The following is a 23,191-nucleotide window of genomic DNA, read 5'->3' as shown; positions in this document are numbered from 1 at the left end:
AATTTTATTAACTAACATAACTGTATTTTTTTTAATGTTGAAAAAGAGTAACTACTGTGTTTCTTGCCGGTTCTTCTCGGTAGAATCTACTTTCCAAACCGGTGGTCACAGCTTCACTTAATTGTTAAATGACGATTCAAAAGTGCTTGTAAAAGCCCACTTGAGTAAAGTATATTTTGATTTTGATTTGATTCTGTATACGAATACAACAATGACATGCTCAAGCTATGCACAGGCTATTTCAATAGTTTGTTGTTTGTTCAATAGAAAGGCTCACAACATCCTTACGTTCTTTAAATTTTAATTGTTTATTTCTAATATTAAAATTTAGGAATTCATCCAAGGAAAAATTACTATTAGGCAAATTTATAACAGTATTATTGCCAGAGACTACCTCTATTCTCTAGAGAAACCCCTTTACAGATAGAATACTATAAATAATATTTATTTTAGACTTATAAATTTAATTGTGGTAACAATACATTAGTACATAATAAATTATAGAAAGTAATTGAACGTGTAATATTAATTGTCAGTAACAGTAGTTTACAAAAGACATTAAATTGGTGAAATAAATACGAAATATTTCAATTACAAATATATTTATTTTATATAACACGCGTTACTGATATTAAAAAACTTATAGATGATAGTTTCAATACCACTGTAAACTACCTTACACTTTAACGACAGCTTTTCCAAAGTTTTCTCCAGCTAACATTCCAACGAATGCGTCGAAAATCTTGTCAAAACCGACTGTCACATGCTCCGCTGGTTTTAAATGACCATCCTTTATCCAGGTAATCATCTGTTCAATGGCCTCTGGCCAGCGGTCGAGATAACTTCTTATATGGAATCCTTCTATTCTAAGCTCATTTAAAAGGATAGCATTTAAAATTGTATCTTTTGGTTGTTGCGTTGGTTTCGCATTGTATGAGCTAATACTGCCGCAAGCAACTACCCTTCCTCTATGACTCATCTGATCTATTATTTTACTGCTAATTTCACCGCCCACGTTATCAAAGTAACAATCCACTCCCTTAGGTGCAGCAGCTTTAAGCTCCTTTTGGATATCGGCGGTCTTATAATTAATGGCTTTGTCGAATCCGAGTTCCTTCTCCAACCATTTTACTTTATCGTCGGATCCAGTGAAGCCGATGACTTTACATCCTTTCATTTTAGCAATTTGTCCGACTACAGTGCCTACTGCTCCTGCTGCACCGGTTACAACTACAGTTTCTCCAGCTTTGGGTCGGCAAACTTCCAAAAATGCAAAGTAAGCCGACATTCCAGGCATTCCAACTGTACCAAGAGCTATCGACGGAGACATGCCTTTTAAATCTGGTAACTTATAAGTTACATCTAAGTGATGATTCGGGACATCTTTTGCTTTATTTATCACTGCATAGTCACACCACCCTTTATGGGATACAATTCGGCTTCCTACAGGATAATTAGGGTCTTTGGATTGTTCAACTATACCAACTTGATAACTAAATTGATCGTACGGCAACGGCTGAGACCCAGAGTAATAACGCAAGTAGGGCTCCACGCTGACCCATTCAGTTTTGACCAAAACGTCGCCATCTTTCAGGGGTGGTAGTTCGTATTCTACTATTTCGTAGTCCGACCTTTTAGGCATGCCTTCGAAGTATTTTTTAACAACATATTTCTTTGCCTTCACCATGATGATATATGATTTTTGATTTAATCAGCACTGAAAAAAAGTAAAAGGAATTAATAATAAAATAAAAAAGGAATTAATAAATAATTTTACACATAACTGTCACGAATTATTATTTACTGAATTGATTTAAATTCTAATGTACCAACTCTCAAAACCATCATGAGCATAATAGATTATTCGATTTCTCGAACCAATGCTATCACGACAATTCTATTTCGAAGTTGTTTATTGGTCTTTACGCTTCTTGTGTTTGGCTACGATACGATACACACATGACTACGCTTTAAATACTAATTTATAAAATTAACTTTCCTTTCAGGGACTTCTTCGTGAGAAAAATGGTAAGAATAGAATTCTGCATTATTCACAGTAGAACACGCTGTGTGTGCTGTGCTCTGTCATAGAGAGTTTCTCGGATTCGCTTATTAATACTTTATTTAGGTTATATTACAAAATGTCTTATTAATAACTTAGCTATTGAACTGTTTCTGTTTCTAAATTTTATTTTAAATTAGTTTAAAGTAAGTCAGTTAAGTAGGTGAGTAAGTATTTTTTCATAGGTTGTTATTTAATAACTAAAGTTAATTTTGTGGGAATTTTAAAGAGCGACCTTTAGTACGAATTCGTTCATGTTCGACTACGAATTTCCACCAGTGTCCTTTCTGGTCATTTTATTTCGATTGATTTGTAATAATTTCGTTTTCCGTCTCGCATTTTTATAAGGCCGATAATGATTGTTAAAATATTCACAAATATCCAGTGTTTATTCGATTTTATAAATCAGACGAAAAAATAGATTATTATGGACAATTTTTTCTAAATAAATTTTTGAAGTTGCATTTTTGACAAATTCGAAAAAAGCTAAAAAACGTGATAACTCAAAAATAGTTCAAAAGTGAACTATTTTTGAGTTATCACGTTTTTGCATATGGGGGTAAAAATTATTGCAAAAAAGTCACCTCTATCACCTCCTATCGGATGTACGTCGAATTACCAATAACCCTGTATATATATATATATATATATATATATATATATATATATATATATATATATATATATATATATATATATATATATAGTTATGTCCTTGTTATATTTAAAATAAAATCAAATAAAAACAATTATAAAATTAGTTTCAATCATATTACCTTGTTAGACGTCAAATTATTATTAGATATGTAAACAATATTATGTCTTATCGATTAAAAACTAATATCACACGCCGAAAAATATACAAGACTTATCAAATCAACATAAAATCGAATATGTGTGAATAATCTGTGAATCAAGATTCTGTGATATATAAATAAATAAGCCGGGTATTACGAAGTTACAAAAATGTATTTTTGCTGTCTAATGATTGTATTATCAAATGATTTGAGATTATTCAATAAATATTATTGATTTACCTGTTTATTAGAAGTTCGAGTATCACACGAGTCACTGACTCCGCGAGCTATCGCAGACTGACGATTTTTCCGATGCGCTCACAATTTTGTACCATTTTATATTATAGTCTGTGTCATCGTAGTATGCTCTACGCTCCACACCTCATCGTGACTTCTCGCTTTCGGCAATTAATACGGATCTGTGAACGAATCATGCAAGTAAACAAAACATATTTACCATGGTTTCATATATAATACACTTGATAATATATTAACAAATATTTCGTATTAGAAATATATTAAATATAATTTATATTTGTAACTAAGTTTGTAGATACTTTTTAATTCTTCAAATTATATGTATGTAATTATTTCAATACAAGCGACTCGCCCCGGTTTCGCACGGGTGCAATGCTGATACAAAATATACTTCAGATTTTTCTTGTTTCTTCCTTATATTGTACATGCATTATATATGTACAATAACATTAATCTCGAACCAAACTATCTCTTGACAAACAGGCATCAAAATCCGTTCCTTAATTTTAATGATCTAAGCATACATAGGGGCAGTCTAGGGTAAGCGACTTTGTTTTATACTATGATAATCATTTGATTAAACAATTATATTTTGAAACACTATTGTATTTTGTTTAATTTTGTTTGTAATTGGTTCCTGGCGTGACATTTTAGAAAACATATATTGAAAAGTGTTTTATACTACGTAAAGATAATGATATTTTTAGTTATTATTTTATGTTTATTGACAAACGACAGCAATGAAGTTTGTTGATTTGCCTTTTGAATAGATTTTTTTATTTTATTTTATTTTTATAATTATAGGTTTATCGGTATATAAGTTGATACATACATAATTTTTTAATGATTCGTATGGAATGATCAATCCATGAATATATACTTGTAGATACAAATTTTCATGAAAATCGGTGGAATGATGTAAAAGCCTATGAATCGCAGTGCCACCCGATGGCGAGTTCTATCGATGGGGCTAACATAGTCACTTTCACCTTAAAAACATATGTTTCTACTAATAGTTTTCATGGCAGGCATTGAACGATGTAGTAGTCTATACATGGCTGCGCTACCTGGTGGAGAGTTACATCAATGGGGATAGCATATCAATCTTCTTCGTGGAAAAATATATTTTCCTCGACCCTCTGACTTTCATTACAGTGGATGGAAAAAAAATGTAATGTTTATCTAATAACAAACATAAAACAGTTTATACGTATATGTATTGAAATTTGTGTTCTTGAAGATTATTTTTTAAATTGATAATATAAATACTGAGTCGAATTAGGACGTAAAATTATTTTTATATCAAAATTAAGTTAATGCTTATTTTTCTATAAACATAAAAAGTTAAGGGTTAAGGATAATCGAAAATAAGTTATTTGGCAATAACAATGTCATCGTGATAGAGATCTATGAGTCATTTTCTAATAGTCATTTCATCCGGAATATGCTCCATAGTTATTACATTTTGTAAATCTTGCACAGTGAATGGGTAGTCGTTATCTTTTATTTATTTATATATTTGTTCCATTACAGTATCGATCATCAAATTTCTCGGACTAACGTAAATAAGTTGAAAATATTTTTTAATCGAATTATAACTATCGACATGATATTTTTCTTCGATTCAAATCATTCAAAATCAATGATAATTATTGTATTTGCACTAAGAGTATGGATAAGCTTATAACGCCAAGTTTCCGACTCCGCAAAGTCAATAAATCCTTCTCAGGGCAAGGTATCCGCTTCTATAATAAAATTCCGCAGAAATTTTCTACTTTGCCGTTTCGTAAATTCAAATCGTTTGTAAAAAATACATTGGTAAAAAAAGGATCTTATTTGATACAAAATTCTATCTATATATATAAAAATAAGTTGCTGTTCGTTAGTCTCGCTAAAACTCCAGAACGGCTGGACCGATTTGGCTAATTTTGGTCTTGAATTATTGGTGGAAGTCCAGGGAAGGTTTAGAAGGTGAGAAAGTATGATAAAAATGCTAGGAATATAATAAAAAAAAAAAATCTTTGTTTTTCCTTAGAAATAGATTTATTAGAGAATTACCATTGATTTTCTATGATTATCGATGTTAGATAATAAAACATTGATCTTTTAAAATAGATTTTGCATTATTTATAACATCGTTAAGTTTATTTTTCAAATCTATTTCTACAAAAATAAGTGGCATTTTTCGATGTCACTTTATAACTCAAGAACGGGCTCAAATATCCGAACTAAATTTTCAGAGTTTGTTTGGACTATTTAGTAGATGGTTTATGTGAAGTTTGCTCAAAATCGGTCGAGTGGTTCTTCATTTATCACATTTTTTGTAACAAAGGAATTCAATAAATGGCGGGTCATTTTGTTAATGAAGATTTTTCAGACGAGGAATTGTGCTGTTACATTAAAAGTAAGTATTAATTAAAAAATGAGTATACACATCCACCAGTTTCAATTGTTAATACGTTTTATTTCAATTTATTATTTAAAAGTACAGTGTTTGCATTTATTTTCATGTCTGAATATACAGAATAAAGTTACTGCCATGAATTTCTATTCATATCGATTGATGGTTCGTGTACTAGCACAAAATTATATCTCGAGATGTGGTAAACTGTATCATCAGTACATCGTTGATACGTATGCTAAAATAGAAACTGAACGTTTTAATTTTTTTCGTTTCAACCAAGCAAACTTAAGATCCGAAGAATATATTCAATTGCAAGATGCGATAGCAAATGATGCTAATGCAAATGACATCGGGCGATTGACTATATTGCCATCTTCGTTTATTGATTGCCCACGGCATATGAGCGAATATGCACAAGACGCAATTTCTTATGTACGAAAAATGGTCGACCGGATCTGTTCATTACATGTAATCCGCAGTGGGATGATATTAAAAACAATTTATTTGAAGAACAGTCGACAACTGACCGTCATGTCATTACAGCACGTGTTTTTCGGCAAAAATTGAAAGCACTTATAAAAATAATGTATATTTGGAGAGGTGCGTTTCCATATGTATTACATTGAATGTCAAAAAAGAGGATTTCCGCATGCACATGTATTTTGGCTGGTACATAAAATTACTCCGGATCAAATCGATAACGTTATATCAGCTGAAATTCCAGATGAAATGATCCGAGTTATTTCACGTTGTCGTTAAAAATATGATAAGGTGTATGAACTATGCGGTGAGCTACATATGAGTTCGTTACATCTATTTCTCGAATTTATAAATTTCTTCCAGTCGCAAAAAAAATACCGATGTTATCGATTAAGATCGATGTTTAGAGCTCTATAAACATTCAGTATCAATGTTCGGTATTGATGTCATTATCAACGCCATAATCATGCTTTTGTAACATGGGTCATCCATACTTTGTCAAACATTTGATGTTGTCCCCGTTATGCATAAATCAAATTGAAAGAATAGTTATATCTTTATAGGTACCTGTTTAGGAGGGACAAAAATAACCTTAATTTTAACCAACTCCAATTGTTTACTGTCTATCAGATCAATTTTATGTACATAGATTATTTGATAAATCTTAAGTTTTATCACATATTACATTTATGAACGCCAACATAGGAGTTTCCCTGTTTCGCGCATGGACATGGATACATCGCGTGTTCGCGCGCCGGAAAACCTTCCTTTTTCTTTATTTATTTCTTTTAAATAGCCAGTTTTTTAGACAAACTTTGTTTTGTTAGTATCTAATTGTTGTGATGTGACTATTTTTGAGCAATATAAAGTAGAGCCATTTGGGCCAAACGCACACACTTTACTGTTTTCAGCCTGTGCGCAGAACTGAAGCAAAAATAAAATAGTTTCGAAAAGAATACTTATGCGGCTATTCAATTTAAACCCGAATAAGTATTCTTATTCATAAAACATAAATACATAAAACATCCCGTTCAAAAAAATATCCTGTAACAAAAAAATTAACATTTTGATAATAAGTCAGAATGCGGACAATTGACCCACATTGTGGGTAAGTGTGCACACCCGTGGGGTAAGAAAACGCAATAGGTTAAAAACGCATTCTGTAACCAATCAACTTATAACAAAGAAAACTGAAATTAAACAGATTATCCAAAAAAAATATAAAGACATTGTCACAAATATTTAGTTTTCTTATAAAATCAGTCAAACAAAATTATCTTTCAGGTCCCCAACGTTGTTTCTTTACACCTTCTACCACGATTCGCAGTCTTGCGCAAGCGCAACTCTATTTTATCCACTATATATGAAAAAACCCTGCTGAAGAACTATCGTCCCGTATCCCTACTGAGCGATGTCTATAAGCTGTTTTCAAGAGTGATCACGAACCGCCTTGCCCGAAGATTTGACCAATTCCAACCCCCGGAACAGGCCGGGTTTCGGACCGGATACGGCACCATAGACCACATCCATAAAGTGTGGTAGATTATACAGAAGTCCCATGAGTATAATCGGCCCCTGTGTCATGCATTCATGGACTATGAGTAGGCCTTTGACTCGGTTGACATCTGTTCTGTTCTGGAGTCCCTACAACGTTGCCAAGTTGATTAGTAATACATCCAAGTGATGAGATGTCTCGAAGCTACCACCGAGTACAGAATCAGAAAACAAATACCATACTATTGCATCGAGAAGTGAGACAAGGGGAAGTTATTTCCCCAAAAGTGTTCACTAATTTAATGGAGGATGTGTTCAAGACGCTGAATTGGAAAGGACGTGGCATCAACATCAATGGCGAATACATCTCTCACTTGAGATTCGCAGACGACATCGTCATCGTGGCAGAAACGCTGCAGGACCTACAACAAATGCTGAACGAGCTAGCTGATTCTTCTATGCGTATCGGCCTACGGATGAACTTGGGTAAAACCAAGGTCATGTTCAATAAACCGTCCTCGAAGTTGTTCAAAGATATGTCTACCTCGGACAGACTTTGCGATTAGGTAGAAACAACCTTGAGGACGAGGTGAATAGCAGAATTCAGCTGGATTGGGCAGTGTTTGGGAAGTTACGTCGAATCTTTACATTGTCGATCCCACAGTGCCTTAAGACGAAAGTCTTCAGCCAGTGCGTCCTACCCGTCATGACATACGGAGCCGAAACGTTGACACTCACGACAAGGCTGGTCCACCAGTTTAAAGTCGCTCAGCTTGCTATGGAAAGGGTTATGCTCGGCATTTCTCTGAGGGATCGCATCAGAAAAGAGGTGATCTGTCAAACAATCAAAGTTATCGACATAGACCACCGGATGAGTAAGCTGAAGTGGCAGTGAGCTGGCCATATTAGTCGTAGAACTGACAACCGTTGGGGAGAACGTGTTCTAGAGTGGAGACCGCGTCTCGGCAAACGTCGTATAGGACGTCCTCAGGCACGGTGGAGTGACGATTGACGCAAGGAGGCAGGCAGGAGCTGAATGTCTGAACGGACTGATGATGATTATGTTATAAGTGTGCACATGCGCTCACTTACCCGCATACAATTTACCCAGAAGGCCAAATATCAAACAAATGACGGCCAATTCCCAAACGCTCAACATAACCTCTAATCACACTTTACAATCGAAAGAAAAATGTATATTTGATAAAAGAAAGAGTCATTAATCGTAATAACAGAACAGTTTTAGAAGTATCGGTGTTTTTCAAAACACTAAAAAGTTGAAAGTAAATCAACGAAAATACTTTTTTAGCAATTACTAACAAACAACACATAGTGCGGCCGCGCAGGCATGTCGCAATTAATTCACCATTTAGGACCCACTGATTGGTCGAAACAATACCCTCGCCTCCCGCACCTTATTCCGGAGATACAGGCAGTGCGCTCGCTTACCTACTGCCCTCGGTTACCACCTTCGACTATATACACCATAATAAAACTTGACTACCTATATTTTATCTGTGTTGTATTTAGTGAAATTATATTGATTGGTATTGTAAATGAGTTTCAATTTAAAACTTATGGTATAACCAGTTTATTGTGATTGGTTTTGCAAATTTTATGTTGTAAGGACTTAATCATAGCAACATGGCAATTTATCACGCAACCTCATGATTCCTGTGTCATTGAAAATATAGAAAAAAATATTGACAGTGTCGTTTTTAATGTAAGTATCAATTATTTATTGTTTAAGTTCATATCACCCGTTTCGCTGCGTGCAATGGTTTGTATTCACATCACATTTGGACCAATTTAAGCATTTCGATTATGGCAGTACGAAGTTTGCCGGGTCAACTAGTAGATGATAAAAAGGTGTGGAGTTAATACCTTTTGACTTCCAAGCAGGATATATTAATTTAATTAAGTGTATTAACTAATATGATTTTGTATTTTTTAAATGATGCAAAAGAGTAACTACTGAGTTTCTTGCCGGTTCTTCTCGATAGAATCTACTTTCCGAACTGGTGGTAGCTTGACTTCATTATAAAATAACGATTCAAAAGTGCTTGTAAAAGCCTACATGAATAAAGTTTATTTTGATTTTGGTTTTGATTTTGATTTTGATTTTGATTTTGAAAGCCAGATCAACTTGAGGACATGAATGCAAAAAAAATATTTTAATGAATTTTTTTAATTGAATGATTTTAATTAAATAATTATATGCTTCCAAACAAGTAAAGCCGTTTCCGAGATTAGCGGCAACAAAGAGAGATAGGAAAAATTCTGAAAAAGACCCCACTATATATTTTTTTAACTATCTTCTATTTATATGTATAGAGTAGCTGTTGCCCGCGGCTTTGCTCGCGTGGAAATTGGTTATAAATAATTTAACAGGCTATTTTCAAATGGCTCTCTGTAAACCACATTTGTTGTTCAACTTTCGTGGGCTCGATTCACCAGACTGCTCGTTAACATCATTCTCGAACTGTATATTTAGAACTTTCCATGCGGAAAACAAAATAAAACTCGCCTTAGGTCTACTCCAGTCATTTGAAAGATTTGACCATGTACTTTATTACTTTTAATGGTAAAGCAGACTTTAAGTACGATCTGTCCTTTTTTACATTTAAAAAGGTATTCTGAAGGTATTAAAGGTAGGTTCACTGTTCCTCATCCATACATCATCCAGTGATAACTTTAGCCTTTAAGAAAATACGTCGGAGTGCCGTAACTATTAATCTGGTTATCCGTTGCATAATTTTGGACGTCTTAATTTCCCTCAGTAATATTATTGGCGTACCAATAATATTACTGATCTTCTAACTTCAAAAATTACGAACTTCAAGTACTACTACTAAGTTCTACTTCTTAGGGGTAGAATATCCAGTCTACTCATTTCTAATTTGTGTTCCAAAAATAAAGATTATAGTACAGGATCCGGGGCCTATTTTGTCACTTGATTACTATCAAGCTAATTTTCCGTGAGTAGCTTCATTTTGATAAGACGCCCAACAATTTCCTGTGCGAAAATTCTCGATATTGGTAGCTAACAGAGGTAGCAATAATAAAATATGTCGATTTGATGATTCTCAAATATTAATTACTAACTGGATTGTTTTTTATTAAATCTTAAGATAATTATCTAAATTATTTGAAAAAATATTTGTCCTACAAAATCTATGGTTTCATCAAAGAGTCCTCCCCCTCCAACATGTATTGATAACGAGATCACCAAAAATTATTACTAACCAGCTGATTTTTTTTTTATTACTTAGTTAATATATATATAATGTCACGGTCATATTGTCCTACAAATTCCGTGGTATGTTATCCCGGTCCTACGGTCAGAAATTGTTAATACCATAAGACCATTTTTCTCATTACTAACTGTAGGACAAAAATATTACATAATAGGTTAGTTGTTCAGTGCCCAAATAAAACAATGTCCTACAAAAAAACAGGTATGTATCACTAGTCCGACAAAAATTGTCATTTTTTCGTTTTCCGATTTCTAACATAAGATACAGTGAGAAAATCTTTTTTAAAATTTAAATAAGTTTATTTTTTTGAAAAATGAGGTACAAAAATTGGTGTATTGGTATATTTATAGATAATAAAAATTAATCTTCATCTTATTCATCCGATGAATCATAATCTTCGCTACTAACATCGCTGTCATCTTCATTTGTGTCACTTTCCTCACTTGTGATATCTGACTCTATAATAACATGAAAAAATTAAGTAAATTATATAATAATGAATAATCAATCAATAAATAACAATAGTATAAATAGGTTACCTTGTATTTCACAAGATAATTCTTCAAAAGATGGACTTTGGGGACCATCAAACCAATAGTATTCATATTTGCCATCAATTATTGTTTTGTTTAATTTCAGTTGGCGTTCAGTAACTTTTTAACTTATTGTTAAGTGAAATCTACCGAAAAGTCAAGATTTCTTTTTTCTCACGCTTGAGAAATAAATTGATTTTTAATTTCATGACTTTCCAATATATATTCAATTGGAGCACCGCAATAGCGTACCACGCTATTTTTACATTTATGATCTGTACTACTACTTTCGACCGTAGGACCGGGATAACATACCACGGAATTTGTAGGACAATATGACCGTGACATTATATATATATTAACTAAGTAATAAAAAAAAAATCAGCTGGTTAGTAATAATTTTTGGTGATCTCGTTATCAATACATGTTGGAGGGGGAGGACTCTTTGATGAAACCATAGATTTTGTAGGACAAATATTTTTTCAAATAATTTAGATAATTATCTTAAGATTTAATAAAAAACAATCCAGTTAGTAATTAATATTTGAGAATCATCAAATCGACATATTTTATTATTGCTACCTCTGTTAGCTACCAATATCAAGAATTTTCGCACAGGAAATTGTTGGGCGTCTCATCAAAACGATGCTATTCACGAAGATTCAGCTTGATAGTAATTATTTTTACATCAATGATCTGTACTACTACTTTCGACCGTAGGACCGGGATAACATACCACGGAATTTGTAGGACAATATGACCGTGACATTATATATATATTAACTAAGTAATAAAAAAAAAATCAGCTGGTTAGTAATAATTTTTGGTGATCTCGTTATCAATACATGTTGGAGGGGGAGGACTCTTTGATGAAACCATAGATTTTGTAGGACAAATATTTTTTCAAATAATTTAGATAATTATCTTAAGATTTAATAAAAAACAATCCAGTTAGTAATTAATATTTGAGAATCATCAAATCGACATATTTTATTATTGCTACCTCTGTTAGCTACCAATATCGAGAATTTTCGCACAGGAAATTGTTGGGCGTCTTATCAAAATGAAGCTACTCACGGAAAATTAGCTTGATAGTAATCAAGTGACAAAATAGGCCCCGGATCCTGTACTATTATCGGTTGATCGGTATAGAAGTTGATACGTAAAAGCGCCATCTGTTGGTAAGTTTTAACGATACATTTTGAGATATGCAATACTGTCACAAATCAAAAATCTACGCAGACGAAGTCGCGGGCAGAAGCTAGTAAATATTATTGTAATTGTAATAAACGCCGCGTCATGCCTGTAGCGTCGCTTTTATCGAACTTAGCATGCTGTCCTATGGCGTCATCGAGCGAAGGCAGCGCACATTAGACCGATATTTAAGCGTAGTGGACTTAGGCATGATAAAAAATAATTATTTAATTTTAAAAAAATAATTATAGAAATGGGTTCTACTGTCAAATACAACATTATATTGTTCTTTGACTTTTTCGATTTACCTATTTATTTTTAATGCTATGAATATTCAAAGATTTTTTTGTATGAAGAAAAACATAAATTCATGAAAATCTCAAAAGTCTCCAAAAGTCTCCAATTACGGATATAATCTATCCTATCTTTGCATCTAATCCGGTACTGCGATATTTTGCGATTTCGGAGATATACAGGATGTTTCTTTTAAATTGGCCAATGGGTGAAAATTGGTTTCCAAAAGATATATCTGAAGACTTTCTTAGATAACTACAGTTTATTAATTCATTTAAAAATTTTGATGTAATCATTTTTTGGTCAAGTGCGAGTTGTGCATAAGAATTAGTGAAATTCAACAATTCTTTTTTAATTGGTATCGATGCCGTATGTTGTAAAGATCATTTCATTGTATGGGAAGAAAAAAATTGGAACGATGGAAGTTAGTCAAATTATGAAAAATAATTTTTCAAACATTATAATTAACATTTTTCTATGGACAACTCATTATTGACAAAAAAATAACAATGCGACATTTGAAATGGCCGAAAAAGAGTTGAAGTTTCGTTATAAAGTTTTCCGATATCGCTTATAGATTAGTAGTCCAACTCAAATGTTACTTTATATATTTTTTATTCTCTATTCCACATCACCAGAGGTAGATCTAAGCGTTTTTTTTAAATAGTGGTATCTCCAATAAGCCTAATCCAATACAAGAAATATTCTTTTCTTTTGACAAACAAAAAAAAAATAATGATATCATAATCAATTGAGTTAGATTCAGATTAATAATCAATAAAGTTTTTTCCTCTTTTGGAAAGGCTTTGTGTTTTTGAAAAGATTTTGATGTAGGTAGTAGAAATATATGTGTTAAGGCTGATTAGCAAATGATTCAGAATATCTTCATTGGTGGCCTTTCTACAGAATTTTCTCGAATGATGGGAGCGATATCTTTTGAAGTATTTATTTCGAGCTTCAGAAGCTTATTCGGATAATTTTCCAATCGACACCGAACCAAAATGTTCAATGATAGCTGATCCATGAGCAAGAACTTTATGAACACTTGCAGGCATGTGATACCATTCGTATAAATCAACGTACAATTTTATGGTGGCTTCGGCATAAAATCAAAATCAAAGTATACTTTATTCAAGTGGGCTTTTACAAGCACTTTTGAATCGTCATTTAACAATTAAGTGAAGCTACCACCGGTTCGGAAAGTAGATTCTACCGAGAAGAACCGGCAAGAAACTCAGTAGTTACTCTTTTTCAACATTTAAAAAAATACAGTCATGTTAATTAATTTTTAAGATAATACAATTATTAAATTAATATATCCTGCCTGGAAGTCAACAGGTATTAATTCCACGCTTTTTTATCATCTACAAAATCTTATATCGAATAATACGCCTTTTTCACCAATGTATTTTTTATAAACGATTTGAATTTACGAGATGGCAAAGTTAAAAATGTCTGTGGAATTTTATTATAGAAGATTTATTGACTTTGCGGAGTCGGAAACTTGGCGTTGTAAGCTTATACTTACTTCTAGTGCATATACAATGATTATCACTGATTTTATCAAAGTTATCAATGTTACTGTGAATATACATGATATTGTTGTAAATATATTGCGACGCAACAGTCAGTATTCTTACTCTGTTAAAAACATCCCGAAGAGAGTCTCTAGCTCCAAGATTATAAATAAACCGAATTGCTCTTTTTTGTAAAATAAAGACAGATTCAATGTCTGCAGCGTTACCCCAAATTAATATGCCATATGACATAATACTGTGAAAATAACCAAAATAAACTAAACGAGCGGTATCAATATCAGTTAGTTGTCTAACTTTTCTAACCGCGTATGCTGCGGAGCTGAGTCTCCCTGTTAGGGACGACAAATGGGGACTCCACTGAAGTCTGGAATCCAATTCTATTCCCAAGAACACGGTAGTATCGGCTACATCAAGCGGGCCACCGCTTAAAGATATATTATAATTTTGCTTCCTAACATTGGGTAGGGTAAAAACTACACATTTTGTTTTTTGAGTATTCAAAATCAAATTATTTACATTAAACCAATCTTGTATCCGTGATAAGGCACCGTTCATATCGTCATAGTCAGTTTTTTTCCTGTCAACCTTAAAAATCAGTGAAGGATCGTCAGCAAACAATTCTATATCACAAATACCTTTAACAAAGAAAGGAAGGTCATTTATATATACTAGGAATAGAAATGGACCCAAAAATGAACCTTGTGGAACACCCATTTTTAGCGTAGATCCAGTAGACTTTATTCCATTAATGAAAACTTGCTGGATTCTAATGATTTTTTCAAATTCATAATCTTAACTTAATTGTATCTCTAAGGTGACCCGAAGAAATTGTCTCTAGTATAGTTTTACATTTCTTTAGATCCTTATTGACTCCTTTAATCGAAGCTGTAATTTCAGAGTCCTCAAAGTCAAGTCTTCTGTTTCATAACATCAATTAAAAGTCCTTTTTGGGATTTAAACTCGTCTAAATAACTTTTTTCTGTTCTGCATAATAGCTTTATTGTCACCACTTATAGATATTCCATGAATCTTATCCAAATATGTAACGATTATAGACCATATTTACATTAGTCGACTTCAACATTTTTCGTCAATATCAAAGGCTTCATTCATTGCATTGGAGTAGCTACATTCATATGGCACATCTTTGGGATGATGTTTATAAAAGAACAGCTTTACCATCTGTCGTGATTTGTAATAAAATGTGTGAGATTATCATTTCTCCAATCACAGTCGCTGTCACATTATCAATCTCTTGATTATATTATCTTTTAAAATTCTAAATTAATTTTCCTTTAGAAATTTGAAAAATATTGGGTTGACAATAATATGCATAATAAGGAGATGGATAGGATCGTTTTCCCAAGCAAATTTATTACCAGAAACTTTCTTAATAGTTAGCAAACTACCAATAAAAAGACTAGAGTCATATTAATCACCTTCTTCTATGCTAACTATGGGCATTTTTTCCTCTGAAGCTCCGTCAAAACCCTATTTACTAATCAGGATCATTTATCTGCATGTCTCGTCAATTGTGATGCTTCTTGGGTACTTTTTCGCAGCATCTTAATTTGCCACTTTGTTAATTTAAGAGACAAAAACAAGGCTGAAGCTAAAATAATAAATAGGGGGTAGTCCGTATCAACTAGTGGGTAACGACGAACTGAGATTATCATTTTTCCTTTCATTCTGTGAGCCTATTGACATTTCCAACTACCTGCAATTTTATGGCTTCTAATTGGTCCACGTCACTAAGGAATCTGATTCTGATAAGAAATCCGGTTTTGACCCAAACAAATGACGTCACAGAAGTTGTATGGACTATCATTACCCAAAGACTTCGTATCTTCTGAGAAAAAAACCGGTTTCAAAACATAATTACAACATAATTTAATTTGAATAATAGTAGTATTAATATTATAAATGATTATTAATACAAAAAAAAACACAATTTTGAAAGTGGTGAAACTTTGAAAATAATGGGCTTACGAAAAAAGTTTTATTACATAAAAGTATTGTATTAGTATGTAGATTTCAAAAATATAAAAACATATACCTATGTCCACACTTTTTGATTACGGTCCACAGTGCAGCGGCGCGGGCGCGGTTTACATTGGCCTAGCCAAGGCCGTGAGTCGTGATCGACCGAAAATACGACCAATATAAGTTGCTGAGAGCTCAACTAACATCGGACAATTATATTATCAGTTTTTTTATGTTTACCTGTCAATTATAACCATTTTACAGACTAGAGTTAACTACTAATATCCACTTTAATTTTACTTCCAAACTATTGAAAACAGCTGCTCGATGTTCAAAAATGTTTTCGCAAATCCATCGTAAACATCATAGATTAATTAAGCTCTCGACCTAATTTGATATAACGATAATTTGGTGTTACGTGTTATTTGTTTGGCGTTTCTCCTCATATGGTTGGAATAGGGTATAATTACGTATATATTGAATAATATGTATTTTAGACTCATAAACTTAATAGTGGTAACAATACATTATAGTACATAATAAATTATAAAAAGTAATTGAACATGTGTGATAGTGTGTAACAGTTAGGATACAGGGAAAATTAAATTATTTGAATCAATATGATAAAATTCATTAAAAAAATTTTTATTTTAAATAACACTTAAAATACTTTTATGTGTGTTAGTTTTCATACCACTGTAAAATACTTTACACTTTAACGACAGCCTTTCCAAAGTTTTCTCCAGCTAACATTCCAACGAATGCGTCGAAAAGCTTGTCAAAACCGACTGTCACATGCTCCGTTGGCTTTAATTGACCTTTCTTTATCCAGGTAATCATCTGTTCGATGGCTTCAGGCCAGCGGTCGAGCCAACTTATGCAATGGAAGCCTTGTATTCTAAGCTCATTTCCAAGGATAGATGGTTGTAAAATCGTAGCTTTTGGTAGTTTCGTTTGATCCTCATTGTATGAGCTTATACTGCCGCAAACAACTACCCTTCCTCTTTTATTCATCTGACCTATAATTATACTGCTCATTTCACCGCCCACGTTATCAAAGTAACAATCCACTCCATTAGGTGCAGCAGCTTTAAGCTCCTTCTGAATATCGGTGGTTTTATAATTAAAGGCTTTGTCGAATCCGAGTTCCTTCTCCAACCATTCTACTTTATCGTCCGATCCAGCGAAACCGATGACTTTACATCCTTTGATTTTAGCAATTTGTCCGACTATAGAACCTACTGCTCCCGCTGCACCGGTTACAACTACAGTTTCTCCAGCTTTGGGCTGGCAAACATCCAATAATGCAAAATAACCCGAAATTCCAGGCATTCCAACTGTACCAATACCTATCGACGGGGACATGCCTTTCAAATCTGGTAACTTGTATTTTACGTCTAAAATATTATCTGATGCATCTTTTCCCATATTTAACACTGCATAGTCACGCCACCCTTCATGGGATACAATTCGGGTTCCTACGGGATGTTTGGGGTCTTTGGATTCTTCGACTATACCAACTTGATAAGCAAATTGGTCGTACGGCAACGGGTGAACCCGATGGTAAGCACGCAAGTACGGGTCCACACTGATCCATTCAGTTTTGACCAAAACTTCGCCAACTTTCAGAGGTGGTAGTTCGTATTCTACTAATTCGTAATCAGATCTTTTTGGTACGCCTTCGAAGTATTTTTTAACCACATATTTTCTTGCCTTCACCATGATGATGTATGTTTTTCGATTTAATCAGCACTGAAAAAAAGTAAAAGGAATGAATTAGTAATTTTTCACATGACTGACATGAATTATTATTTATTGAATTGATTTAATTTCTAATGTTCTCAAAACCACAATGAACACAATAGATTATTCGAGTTCTCTAACCAATGTCATCACGACAATCCGATCTCGAAGTTTATTGGTCTTTACGCCTCTTGTGCTTGGATAATATATTATTGGTATATTATAGACTCTCTAAAGATCTTTCAAGGAAAATCACGAAATTCTAGAGGTGTGTGGGTTATAAATTTATAATTTAATAAACTTTTAACAAAAATATGAAATACACGATAGTGGTGACATAGTTTTTAAATTGAAAACTAAAAACATTAATTTTACTCAAATGAATCTCTTGAAAAACACTTCAATGATAATCAGCTTCGTTTATTACATTACAATGCGATACACACTTGCGGTAAGGCAAGTAAAGTATCTACCTTACAATAAGTAGATAATTATATATATATATATATATGTATATGAAGTATATAAAATAAATTCAAATAAAAACAATTGTTGAATTCGTTCAATTATATTAACTTCTTAGACGTCAAAAAATAATCAAGACTTGTCAAATCAAAGTTAGAACCAAATATTTTCCCACTGTGTGATATGAAAATAAATAAGTCGGGTATTGCGAAGATACAAAATACAAACAGAGATTATAGATACTTATATAATTACACATTATTTAATAAATATTATTGATTTACCTTTTTAAGAGTTTTTTCGAGTACCTTTTTCGAGTATCACACGAGTCCTCCGCGAGCTATCTCAAACTGACGATTTTTCCGATCCGCTCACAATTTTGTACCATTATATATTATAGTCTGTGTCATCGTAGTATGCTCTACGCTCCACACCTCATCGTGACTTCTCGCTTTCGGCAATGAATAGGGAACTATGAACGAATCGTGTAAGTACCTGATATCATCTACTTATCGCAAAAATGAATGATGGTGCAAAAGTGCGCATTATATTTAATAAAAAAAATAATTAACATGTATTCATATCTAGAAATATGTTAAATATAATATACATTTGTAACTAAGTATGTAGATACTTTTTAATTCTACAAAATATATACTTAATAGTACTTATTTAAATACAAGCGACCCGCCCCGGCTTCGCACGGGTGTAATGCTGATACTACATGCTATACTACAGATTTTTTCTTGTTTCTTCACTACCTCTAGGTCACTCTATTTCTTAAAAAAAAAACCGATGCGTACATAGAGACAGTAAGTGGTAATCGACTTTATATTATAGTATGTAATGATTACGGAATCAACTTTTTGTAATCAATCATAAAGAGTATGTGGGATCATACTGACTGAATAATAATTCATAAATATTATAATTTAGAGAATATCGTACATTATAGAAAATATACAATGGAAATACCTTAATAATTATTATTTTATTTAATTGCCTTTATTAATTTTTGTTTAATTTGTCTTTTATCTATTATGCTCATGATATTGATACCTTTGTGTTTTGATTACTCTAAAGTTACTTTAAATAATTAAATTAAGTTTAGGGAAATGGACAAAATGATAGGGTGGTTTGTTTTTTAATGACATTTATTAATTTAATAGTATTTTGGTCATCTTTATTTTATTGACTAGTAATAAAACGAGTTTATCAAGTGTTGCTCTATCTAGACTACTCACTATTTGCAGCATTTAATATGCAGCATATAATAACATTTTAAGCAGCCTAAAATATATACTTAAAATACCTTTTTTTTCTCGCTGGAAAAACGCCATCCCACATACGCCCCCCCCCCCCACTTCATCTATGAAGGGGGTGGTAAGGGGTATGTGTGGCTCGCCGCTGCCCAGGACCCCGAGTGCGCCCGGGCACACCGGAATGCCCATTAAAAAACCAGCGATACCCTCTCCGTCTATTCAGTGGACAAAATTAAAAAAAATCTATAATTGTATGTAAAGACTCGGCAAAGGTATTAAATATTATTAAAGGTATTAATATTATTTAAGGTATATGACGATTTACGCGAGGCGGCTGGCAGGAGCTGGATGCGAGTAACCGAAGATCCAGTAGTTTGGGTGTGAAAGCACATTCAGAAAGGAATATAGCTCTGCTTCTAGGTCCTTCAAAAACGTGATTGCTCAGGCGAAGTCGAAGTACATTGGCAGAATTGGCGAGAGACTGGTGCGCTGCTCTTCAGAAACACGTGCGTTCTGGTCTCTCGCCAAGACTTTCCTAGGGAATTTTTGTCAGCTTTCCTTTCCATCTTTGCACAGGGACGGTGAGTCATTGGCCCATACCGCGAAGGAGAAGGCCGATCTTTTAGGGTCCCTCTTCACGTCGAACTCGATTGTGGATGACCGAGGAAAGTCACCACCATCAATTCCGCGGTATGATACGATGATGCCGGAGGTTAAATTTCGGCAAAGTGCAGTTCGGAAAGCACTTCTTTCCTTGGACATTCACAAGTCGAGTAGACCCGATGATGCCATCGGGTATCCAATAGTGCTACGGACATGTGGTCCCGAGTTGGCACCGATCTTAACGTGTCTTCTCCGGCAATCCTACCCACTAGGCGTCGTCGACGCCTAATGCTGCTGCAAGATCCTAAGACTGCTTTGGTGCAATCGATCCCTAAAAAAGGCAACCACTCAGATCCGTCCAATTATAGGCCTATAGCCATCATCTCCTTGCTCTCCTACCAGCTCCTGCGGTATCTAGAGTAGAACCAGCTGATTAGCGACCGCCAGTACGGTTTCCGTCCGGGGTCGGTCGGCAGGTGATCTTCTAGTTTATCTTACTCATAGATGGGCTGAAGCAGTTGAGAGCAAAGGTGAGGCATTAGCAGCCAGCTTGGACATAGCGAAGGCCTTCGATCGCGTGTGGCACAAAGCGCTTCTTTCGAAGCTTCCTTCTTACGGGCTTCCCGGGAAATTATGATTACCTGCCTTTTGGCATATCGGAGCATCAAGGTCGTTGTCGACGGTGCATACTCTGACGTAAAATTCGTTAATGCTGGTGTTCCACAAGGCTGCGTTCTATCACCCACTCTATTTCTTCTGCATATCAATGATTTGTTGCAAATCGGGAACATTCATTGCGATGAAGGTGTCAACGGTACTGTCAGTACCGTTACCTTATACACCGGCCGCGCTAATATTTCTCGCGAAAACGTTGAAGAAAACCGGAACAAACTTGTGGCTGAAATCGAGTCTTCGATAAACGAAGTCTCGAACTGTGGTAGTATCGGAGTACTTGATATTTCGAGCCTCGTTCAGTTCCGCAGTCAATTGGAAGGCAAAGCCTTCTGCAAAGGCAAAAAATTGGCTTAAAAATAACTCGGAGTGCTCAGCATGGCGAGACTGATTTCACGTCGGCCTGTTGCCTAAAACTTTACAAGGCGCAAATTCGGCCTCACATGGAGTACTGCTCTCACCTCTGGGCGGGTGCTCCCCAGTACCAGCACCTTCCATTTGACCGCATCCAACTTAGAGCGGCTCGAGTTATCTACGATCAAGCCCTTTCCGAACTCCTTGATCCTTTGGCTTTGCGTAGAGATGTTGGATAACTCTGCATTTTCTACCGAATTTTTCACGGGGAATGTTCCGAGGAATTGTTCGTATTAATCTCGGCTGCTGAATTTCACCTTCGGATATCTCGTCAAAATTCTACGTTTCACCCGCACCACTTTGATGTCCGAAAATCCACAACAGCGCGATTTTTTAGACACTTTCTGCCTCGCACAACCACTTTGTGGAACCAGCTTTTATACGACATGGGAACCTTCAAGAAAAGAGCCTACTCCTTTCTTAAAGGCCGGCCGCACCTGCAAGCCCCCTGGTGTTGCAGATGTCCATGGGCGGTGGTAGTTATTTCCATTAGGTGAGCCTCCCGCTCGTTTGCCACCTATTTAACAAAAAAGACAAGACAAAGTAACTTTCGCATACATAATGTTGCTATGGATTTTTGAATATAGCACAAAACAACCAAATTATCGAAATAAACTAAGACTCAAAAGTTAAACCTGATCTACATATTATCTATGTAAGGTAATGACAACATGTAATTCGTACGATTAGGTCGTATTAACCTATCATATCAAATATATTACGGAGACATAATACATTGGGTTTTAGCAATAGTATTGTAACCGTGACCGTTTTAAATGTTATTTTAGTCATTCAGTACCTCAGCAAGTCATTCAGTACAATCTGACAAGATAGATTGTAATCTGTTGAAATATTGTATTATTTTCCGCTATATTGTAATCTGTCGATGGGATTTGGTCAAATTGTGAACTGGCGTAGAACGGATGCATGTCGCGCGCTGATTTGTTAAAGGTTATGTGCCCACCCTGCCAACCCTGATATCCGCCACATTATTTCACCGTATAATTGCAAATACCGTTAAACTATAAACTATTTCACGTTTATTCAATTTGCAATATAATATATACAATTTCGATAGTTCATAATATTTCGGTTAGGTTAGAGTTTTTAATAATTTAACTTTCTTTTATATATACTATCGAAAGATAAATATAGAGATAGAGGTAGATATAGAGAAAGAGTAAGAGATGTGAATAGAAATCGATGGAGGTGGAAGTATAGATGGTAATAGATAAAGATAAAGATAGAGATAAAGATAGGAATAGAGATAAAGATAGAGATAAATATAGGAATAGAGATAGAGATAGATATAGATATAGAGATGGAGATGGAGATGGAGATAGAGATAGAGATAAAGATAGGAATAGAGATAGAGATAGAGATGGAGATTGAGTTAAAGATAGGAATAGAGATAGAGATAGAGATAGAGATGGAGATGGAGATTGAGATAAAGATAGGAATAGAGATAGATATATAGATAGAGATAGAGATAGAGGTAGAGATAGAGATGGAGATGGAGATAGAGATACAGATATAGATAGAGATAAGAATAAAATGATATAGTGATTTATACATCGTATTGCCGCCTGGTGGTCAATTAAGTCAATGGGTATCCCTATACAAATCTTCTTCGTGAATATTTTCCATTAAATAATAAAAGTTTTACAGACAACCAACCAATGTTTCAAACAAAACAACTTGATATTTTCAAATCGATTTTATTATATGTATGTATCGA

General features: G+C 34.1%; 2 protein-coding genes across 2 annotated transcripts; both read right to left on the bottom strand.

Annotated features, from left to right (window-relative positions):
- Window positions 1–587: 587 nt before the first annotated feature.
- Window positions 588–3,277, bottom strand: LOC124529829 (prostaglandin reductase 1-like). Its single transcript, XM_047103750.1, has 2 exons — window positions 3,100–3,277; window positions 588–1,717 (listed from the first exon to the last, which is right to left on the bottom strand). Exon 2 carries the CDS (start codon window positions 1,685–1,687, stop codon window positions 677–679), a length of 1,011 nt encoding a protein of 336 aa, XP_046959706.1. The 5' UTR covers window positions 1,688–1,717; window positions 3,100–3,277; the 3' UTR covers window positions 588–676.
- A 13,641-nt stretch (window positions 3,278–16,918) lies between these two features.
- Window positions 16,919–18,060, bottom strand: LOC124530074 (prostaglandin reductase 1-like). Its single transcript, XM_047104063.1, has one exon. It carries the CDS (start codon window positions 18,014–18,016, stop codon window positions 17,003–17,005), a length of 1,014 nt encoding a protein of 337 aa, XP_046960019.1. The 5' UTR covers window positions 18,017–18,060; the 3' UTR covers window positions 16,919–17,002.
- Window positions 18,061–23,191: the final 5,131 nt, after the last annotated feature.

This window comes from Vanessa cardui, chromosome 5, assembly GCF_905220365.1.
Source record: "Vanessa cardui chromosome 5, ilVanCard2.1, whole genome shotgun sequence".
In the NCBI taxonomy this organism is placed as follows: Eukaryota; Metazoa; Arthropoda; class Insecta; order Lepidoptera; family Nymphalidae; genus Vanessa; species Vanessa cardui.
This window is presented reverse-complemented; position numbering and strand designations above follow the sequence as displayed.